We start from the raw sequence: 8,391 nt of genomic DNA, 5'->3' as shown, positions 1-8,391 counted from the left end.
GACTGTTTTGAAAACTGTCTGATAACTTCTACCCGATTCCAAATCTGGTGATCAGATACAACCTTTCTCAAAAGCATAATAGCCAGAAATGTTTAACATACTTTTTCTTTGTTAAAAATAGAGAACAGTACTAGGAGCTTACAGGTAGTAAAGATTCCGTGACCCTTGATATAGTTGTACTTGCGTCATCAAGACTAATTCCATCAAAACGGTGTCACATTCAACATATCTAATTGAATTTTGGGTTTAGGAACAAGATGTTCCAACATCTGGAAAGAAGAGAAAGGCAACAAACAACAGAGAGACCAAACCGTAGCAGTGGGGAGTACCAAGGAACTGGTCCTGGAAGCAACCAACGTGACGCCACCCCAGGGCCTGCCAGAGGAAGCGGAACACAGGAAACTGAGTCAGGGTACCAAGACACGTCAGGGGGACCGGAATTCCTCTTAGGCTAACAGCCCAGAGGACCTAGGTAAAGCACCATGGCTGAGAAGGGGCTTCCTAAAGGCGCATTCCATGGTTCTTTGAACTTCTGGGATCACGCTCCTTTGAAAATAAAACCCATGGCTCCTCTTCCCAGAAAAATGCACATAGCCACAATTTTGCATATCATTTCAGAAGGCTTACAGAATGCATAAAGGTCACCATTGGCTTCTTGGGGGGCGGGGGTAAAGATCCCTGTTTAAATGACCCTCTACCCTGTGGTGATGGGAATGAGTCTGGTTTACATGCCCTATGTCCATGGGAGTCTGTTCCTCACTAGGAATGCTATCATTGCTCCACCAAAAACTGTCCTTTTTAAAATACTGGCATTCTTCCTGAGGAAAGACCTGTTATGTTCCAAATGAGATTTCCAGGCAACTGAACAGAGAGATGCAACAATACTGTTGGTGGCATAGCTCAGAGGAGTTTAGGACACATCAACGTGTTTTTGGAATCAGTGACTTTTGATCCTTACAAGTACAGTCAGCATAAGACTCTCAGGATTTTTTTCTCTTATAGGAAGTTAAAGAGTAGTGATGGCAGATACCTGAGGAAGAGTTACAAAGTGGCTGACAAAGCCTTCTTCAGTGGAAGGAGGTACAGTGCAGGCCACAGATGACAGCCAAATAAGCAGCAGCATCTTCACCACAATAAGACTTCCCTGCAGATGGGTGGCAGGAAAGCATTTGTCAGAAGGGGCAAAGGAGTGTGGTGGGCCTGGCCGGGGCTCCCTGCCAAGGGCCTGGTAAGATCAGCCTCAGGATGCCTCTTCCACAGAAGCTACAGGTCGTGGTCGGCCTGCTTTGGGCAAATGTGTCCACAGCTTCTCTGCCATCTTTTCATAAAGCCTACAGTTGTACACGAATGACATTTTGTTGCCCTTAATATCAATAAAAAAAGAATTTTATTTCCAAATCTCTCCTTTTATTATCATAATTAACCTTTACTCGGAAAGCAAGCAGTAAGAACTATTCAGACAGCATCATTATCACTTTCGGGCAAAAAAGGGTGATGGGATTTTTATATTTGCAAGTTAAAATAGGCATTGAGAGAGACAAGCTCCAGTTCCTCAGAAGACTGACCCTCTACAGTCAGCCCTAAAAGCAGGATTACTGTGTAAATATTAAGAGAATCATATGGTGGCTTTATTCTCATTGCTACTTAAAAAAAGGAAATGTGATGGTCAACATCACACGAGGAAAACCAAGTCCACGCTCTGTCCTGAATCAACCGCCACCACTTGAGTCTTCTTGGTTAAGTCATTTGTACCCACAGTGACGGAATAGGTTCCTGGATAGACTTCTATGTAGAGATCCTTAAAGATGTTCTCAGCCTGGAAGGAAAGCGGATATTAGCAGTTTAGAGATTTTATAGCCCAACGCCCTGGGCACCTCCGCCAGGCTACCTTTGTGTGCCAGGGGCCGGATGGAATGAAGCGCTAATGTGGGAGATGGAGGTCCTGCTTTCGAGTGTCAGCCGTACAACAGCACCACCCTTCAGGTGAGTCTCAGCCTCTCCTTATCCTTGTTTCCTTATTTCTAAGACTGTGATAATACCTCACAAATAAGCATGCATGTGAACACACTCTGTAAAGGCTCAAGTGTTACAGGAACATGAAGGATCATAAAAGGAACACTCTAGTTGGACTGGAAAGATAAAAAGTAGATATAGGGAAAGGTTTGGTTTGGGGATCAAAAGCAGATAGTGGCATATGTTAGCACTGATTAGCAGTAATGCCAAGGCACCTTAGAATAATGGGAATCATTCTTTTTCACTTGGCTTTGCTAAATTTATTATTAGGACGATGAAACATTCTCTTAAAGCTGTGAACACTATGAGTAGATTCCATTTTGTCACGTGGCAAGTCAGCTGGCTGGCAAAAGCTCTCCCTCGGAGGACTGGTTCTCCTATAGAATAAAACACTGGAAGCTGGAGTGAATGGAAAGATTTATGTTTAGAGCTGAGCTGAGCACAAACCATCCTCTAATGATAAACTTCGCACATGGCAGGGAAGTGGGTCATGGCAGGTGTACAGGCAGAGGATGGGTTTTAGTTCAAATGGCAAAAGAACAAAGCTGCAAACCAGAAAAGAGCCTGTTATTAAGGGCCAAGGCTCTTATCCCACAGCTAGGACACCACTCGTGCTTACTCAATGCTCAGAAGGAGCCACAGCCAGAAGTTGTCATTTCTACCACCACACCCGGGGGAGGGGAAAAACCCCAAACCACTGGCCAGCAAATTCCAGTAGGATAAATGATAATATTTATACTTTTACAAAACTACTCCCCCTCCATCTTACAGACAGATTTGAAGCCAATTCTTTCCAAGATGCTTTATACTTCATGTCTAATGACTGTAAAATTGGAGGTCTATTATCATTTAACTGATGTGAATATATGTGACAATGCCACAACTATTTATTGGTCATCAACTATGTAAATAAAAGTAGGTTTCAGAAAATAGAGCTGTATCAGAATTATAAAAAGCAAAAGATGCTTCACTTGTCTGAATAAAAGGAAGGAAAGGGGTAAGACTGGCATCCATGATTCCAATACCATGAACTTCAGGAAGATGAGCATTACCCAAATCCAGCAACTGTTGAGGCATCTAAGCCAAACAACTTACATCTGTACTAGAAGCAGAATATTCTTAGTTGCTACTACCTCTAGTGTATTCTGGCTCACAGTACATTGTATATAAACAAAAATTAAGCAAATTATTACAGCAACATGCCAGAGTTTCTTTCCTCAGAATTCTAGTCCTTCCAAATTCCAAAAGATTTCCTGAGTTTATGAACTAATGAGTACTTTATCTTTAAAATGAAAACTCATCCCAGTATGTTTTCACATAGAAACATTTGTGAAAAATGGGAACAAATCCCTTAAAATGTTTTGGAACTCGATCTAACCAAATGTATATGTTTCAGAATTTCAGCAATGGTTTTTACTTTGTAAGCACAAGGGTCAGGCCTCTCCTGCTGCTTGAACAGATGGTGAAATTTTAGCAGGACCCAGTGCCAGCCCAGCTAAGCTGTAGAAACTGAGATGTGAATACTTCACATTCTTTCCAACCACAACTATTGAGTTCAGGCACAGAGCATCCCTGATGCTTCAAGTGAAGGAAGGATACCAAGAAAATATAATTTTACACTGAACCAAATTGTTGTACACTCTCCCTAAGGATAAAAACATCTCAACTTAAAAATACTACAGACCCAGTATAAAGAACCCTACAATAACAAGGTCAACTGGTTTATGGAACTGCAATGGTGGTGAAGCCCAGTGTAGGGACACTAGGAGCTCTGTACTCACTGGCTGGGATGCCTCTAGAGCACATTCTGCAGCTTGATAGATGCCTCCAAGACCAAGGGATGTTTCTTTTCTCTGAAGAGACCAGCATAAACTTTGTTTAGTGCCCAAGCTCTGACTTTTGGATTGTAAAGAGAAATTTTCACCTACTTTATTAGGAACTAACAATTGTTCTGTCAGTTTTTTCTAAGTTATCACCTAAGTTATTAAGGCTTTTAGTAAATTCTGCAAGGTACTTTTACCCAGGTGTTTACTGTGATTACTTTTTATCCTTATATGGACTTTGGAGTCAGACAGACCTAGTTTAAATCCTATCTCTGCTATTTTTACTGAGAGTGACAAATTAATTTCTCCAAGCCCGTTTCTTAGTCTATAACATGAGATAGTAGCTTGTAGAGAAGATTTAAAGTGCAAAAGTGAGTGACACTTAACAGGCGCTCAGGTAACAGAATTCTCTTCTGTGCTTCCCCCAGGAGTAGCGATACTAGGGGAGGAATGGACTAAACTGATAAAGTCAATTTCCCTTGGAGGCACCAAATTACATTTTATGGAAGAAATGGGAGGGATAGGAATGACTATTGCCCACATGGAACCCCCTTAGGGTCAGGCTCACTTAAGAGAGCTCTAGGCCAGGCTAGAACAGGGAACCTGGGCTTTGGGTATATGAGGTGTTACTCCTCATATGCCAGGCCAGGGAAACAAGAGGGACTTCCAGCATGCATCCAGGCCTCCTCATTCATATCCCTGTGGCTACCTCCATCCGTTTTGGACAGAAGTCAGAAATCCAACTTGTGGATTAGACTCTGGACTTGTTATCTTTGAGTATAACTAAGGGAGTTTAAAAAGAAAAAGAAAAACACCTACTCTCTTCAAAAACAACAACAAAAAAGGATTTCAGTTGAATCAGTAGAATCTTTATCATCCCCAGAATGACATAGTAAAATACGGGTAAGTTTGTAGTGAGAGGCCTGTAATTGTTATTATCTTTAGAAAAAGTATTTTGTTAAAAGAGACCCCTTCCTTGAACTTTTTAAAGATTACCAAAGACAGGTATCACTACCTTAGAGTAAAATATGTGATTACGAAAAATCTCTTTCCTATCCTTAGATGGAGAAGAGGATATTTGAAACTCTTTTCTTTAAGTCTGTCCAAGAATCTCATTGCCCAGAATTGCAGATTCAACAGAAGATCCTACTGAGTCATCAATCTTATATTTTGGACAAACCGCTATTTCATGTTCACTGCTGTAAGTTCTCTGAGGCTGGGGGTTGATACATTTCCGTTGAGCACTGTGATGCTGAGTCATGCAGACATCCAATAATATAGATCCAGCAGGCGCTCCCGAACATAGGGTCTCCCGTCTTGAGAGGCTGAGGGCACAGGACAGTTGAGGATACATACCTGACCATTCCCTACGTCCGAGCACAAGTGCAGCTTTGACTTCCCTCTGTGGTAACGATAGACGTGGGTTGCCCCTCCTTCCTCTAGCACAGACGAATAATATTTCTAGAGAAGTAATGTGAAAGATATTGGGTAACCAAACAGTCCGGTTAAATTTTCAAAAACCTCCGTTACTTAGGCAAAGTATGGTTAAGAAGAGAGGCAAGAGAGCAAAAGTAAATTACCTGTCCTCTTGACAGGCCTCTGAAATCACATAACAAATCAACCCATGAGAAGTGGCTGTAGAGAAGGAAATTTCATTTGGCATTACTTTGCTGCCATCTGCTGCCTCTGTAGGGCAAGAACTCTGGCCACCTAAAGCTGGGCAGGATTCCACCAGGTTAAAAAATTTTCATAACTGACCCAATGTCAAATGCACATGCCCTTTCATTTCTCTCATGACAAGTTCTGATGAACAGTTCCATGTTTATTGTCTAAGTCTCAGACGAGGACAAAAGAAGAGCGGGGTGCAGCCCCTCTCCTTGAGATTTAGAAATACAACAGGAAATGGTAACATAAATCTAACAGCTATGCAGCGTTCTTCCCTGTGGAGAAGGGGAGGAAGCAGTCTCCAATTTAAGGAGAATAATCCAAAGGATCAGAAACATTTTTCTTGTCTACTTCCTTTCTTGCCCTGGAAGTTAACATTAGACTTGCCCTTGATTATGACTAGTGATAAGGACATCACAAGCCTGCTTGTTTTGAACATAGTGTAGGGACAATATTTAAGGCATGACACCAGAAGAATGAGAAACTGGGGAAAATACTTCAAGATAATGGATCTAATGATGTATTTTAGGGGCTGCTTCAAAATCGTGACGGCAAACTCAGAACACTGTTCTTAATTCTATCCCAGAAAGCCAGGGGTTCTGAGGCTCCATTCCATAATGAAGACTTGAACTGAAAACCAAAATGAAGAATTTGCTAAACCTCAAACCAAAGACAAATATTATTCCTTTTACTGAACCATAAACCAAAGTGTTTACAGTAAGGCCAAAGTTATGAATTTTTCTAAAACCATTTACAGAATAAGAACATAAAAATATTCTCTGAACTATATTTCATTGGTTGGAATTCTATTCTTGGAGTCATGGGGATTTTATATAAGATGTAGAAAGATTAGAGATTTTTAAAAATCTTAATATATGAAATTGAAAGGCAGGGCAGAAACGAAACATCCTCTTCCTTCTCCCTTATAGGCCAGCACCCTCACATCCACATAAGAATCATAAAATGTAAGGCTGGAAGAGACCAGAGTCTGCCGGAAATCCTAGAAGACAGAGAGTACTTCCCAGGCAGGTAATCTTGAATGTTGGCTGGCCTGCCTTCAATATTCCCTCAAAGTACTTAAAGATGGCCTTAGTATATGGTTTTGAGAAGAGGGTCTTTAAAACCTTTGTTCACCCATTTCAATGAATGGTACCAAAAATTATAAGTTCCTCATGCTACAGTTTATGACAATTTTCTGGTGTTCATCTCTCAGGGGAAACCAAAGAAATAGACTGTAAATGCTGGAAAGGACATCAGAGATCTTCATTTGGGGAAGGTATGGCTGAGAGAGACTAACTGGCCTGAGGCATTATAGCCAGTAAGTAGCAGAACATAGGTCTGACTCTTGGGAGGTTGCTCCTGCCATCAAACCATATCACTTCCCACGAGGGTGCTGCCTGTTCCACATAACCAACCACCTTTGTGGCCAACAGGAGATATGAACCTATAGGGACATACTTATAAGCTACATTACAGGAACTTGAAGAAGAGCTTAAGATCTAATGTAGGGGTTTTGTTTTTATTTCAATACATTTTGAAAAGAGAAGTTCAGTTACAGTTTAGAGTGGCCATAATGATTTTTTTAAAAAACTTACTTCACTTCAAAGATTTAAAAACTCCTAATATTTGTACTTGATTATTTTGGAATTCAGCACATAAGCTTTTTTATTCCCACTAGTCTCAAAGAATAGTGAGAGCAGAGACCTCTTCTAACTTGTCCACTACTGTATCCTCAATAATACCTACAGAGTACTGAATGAAGTCTGACTTGGATTTATCCCCTGGTTTAAATCCTTGACTAATTACAATCTGCCCAGGAGACGGGACAGGGTAAACAGTCTCCAGATTCTCCCTAAATTCCGCAAAAAAAAAAAAATTCACTTGGTGATCCATCAGCAGGTGGATCAGGAGCATGGCTTTGGCTTACACCAACTTACCCCACATTGACTTGAAGTATAGTCCATGAATTCAGCCATTGTTCTGAAGGAAGCACTGAGGGTTGGGCATGTTTCTTCTCTCTATTCAAATAGAGAGTCACAGGTGAGATCTGGTATTCCCTACTGGAGAATGAAGTCATTTTGGGAATAACTTCCTTTTAACTTTTCGGAAGGCTCTGCAAGTTTAAGTCAGTAAGAAGGATTTTACTGAGAAAATTCCAACTCTAAAAGGAATACATTGACTTGCAATTTGTCCAGGACAAAGACAGGTTTGCGGGCTTTCCTCTGATCAGGTGGTAGCATGTAAGAATGTTTTAAAAAGATAACCAACCAGAGCAGAGCACCGGCGGTATCCTAAAGCTACCCAATAAGAATCGGTCAACTGTCACGAGTTTTCAAAGGGCTTTTCCGTTCACTGTCCCGATACTTCACAGCTTTCACCAAAGGGCAGGATCCCTCACGTGCTTCTGGGTGGCATGCCCTGGTTCCCAGCAGGCCACCGCCGAGAGAATGAATGGGCTGGTCCCCCAGCACAGGGGCCCTCACCTCTCCTAGGAGAAGGCGCTGGGGGCCGGCTCCGGGCCGTCTTCCTTGGTAGGGCGGCTCCCGGGCAATGACCCTCACGCTGCTTTTGGGAAGCTCTGGAGAATGCCAGTCCACCGCCCTCCTCCTGGCCCGCTCCAGCACTTCTTGACCTAGCCTAGCCGAGCGCTGTAAGGATCGTCGGTCCACCGCGTTCAGCGCCGCGGCCGCCAAATAGTTCTCCATGTCTCCCTGCGCGGGCACATACAAACAAGAGCGGGTCAGCAGGTCGGAGCCCTGGCCTCAACCTCCCCCAACGACCCCCACAAGGCGCTACCCAGCGGCCTCCGGGTCGGGGGCGAGCCAGGGCGCGCTGACCCCGGCCATTTCCGCCTCCCCCCGCCCTCGGCAGGGGGGGCTCCCCCGGCCCG

At 42.8% G+C, this 8,391-nt stretch overlaps 2 protein-coding genes across 4 annotated transcripts in view; one reads left to right on the top strand and one right to left on the bottom strand.

The window, feature by feature from the left end:
* CUNH11orf16 (chromosome unknown C11orf16 homolog) overlaps window positions 1–1,234 on the top strand; it is a 7,490-nt gene extending 6,256 nt beyond the window's left edge. Inside the window, exon 5 of the mRNA XM_006905678.3 lies at window positions 251–1,234. Within this exon, the coding sequence (XP_006905740.1) occupies window positions 251–450 (200 nt within the window). The 3' untranslated portion in view covers window positions 451–1,234. The remainder of the gene's footprint in view (window positions 1–250) is intronic.
* Window positions 1,235–1,385: 151 nt separating this feature from the next.
* On the bottom strand, window positions 1,386–8,385 carry AKIP1 (A-kinase interacting protein 1). Of its 3 annotated transcripts, none has more exons than XM_006905620.3 (5): window positions 7,985–8,385; window positions 7,439–7,519; window positions 5,193–5,297; window positions 3,795–3,866; window positions 1,386–1,816 (listed from the first exon to the last, which is right to left on the bottom strand). In XM_006905620.3, the coding sequence occupies exons 1-5, from the start codon at window positions 8,204–8,206 to the stop codon at window positions 1,673–1,675; spliced, it is 624 nt and encodes a 207-aa protein (XP_006905682.1). In that variant the 5' UTR covers window positions 8,207–8,385; the 3' UTR covers window positions 1,386–1,672. The 3 variants fall into 3 exon arrangements, with proteins under 3 accessions (XP_006905682.1, XP_015451794.1, XP_015451786.1); XM_015596300.2 differs by lacking the exon at window positions 1,386–1,816 and adding an exon at window positions 1,838–2,412; XM_015596308.2 differs by lacking the exon at window positions 3,795–3,866.
* Window positions 8,386–8,391: the final 6 nt, after the last annotated feature.

This window comes from Pteropus alecto, unplaced genomic scaffold (genome assembly GCF_000325575.1).
Source record: "Pteropus alecto unplaced genomic scaffold, ASM32557v1 scaffold461, whole genome shotgun sequence".
NCBI classification, from domain to species: domain Eukaryota; kingdom Metazoa; phylum Chordata; class Mammalia; order Chiroptera; family Pteropodidae; genus Pteropus; species Pteropus alecto.
The sequence above is the reverse complement of the archived record's forward strand: the minus strand, read 5'-3'. Positions and strand labels throughout refer to the sequence as shown.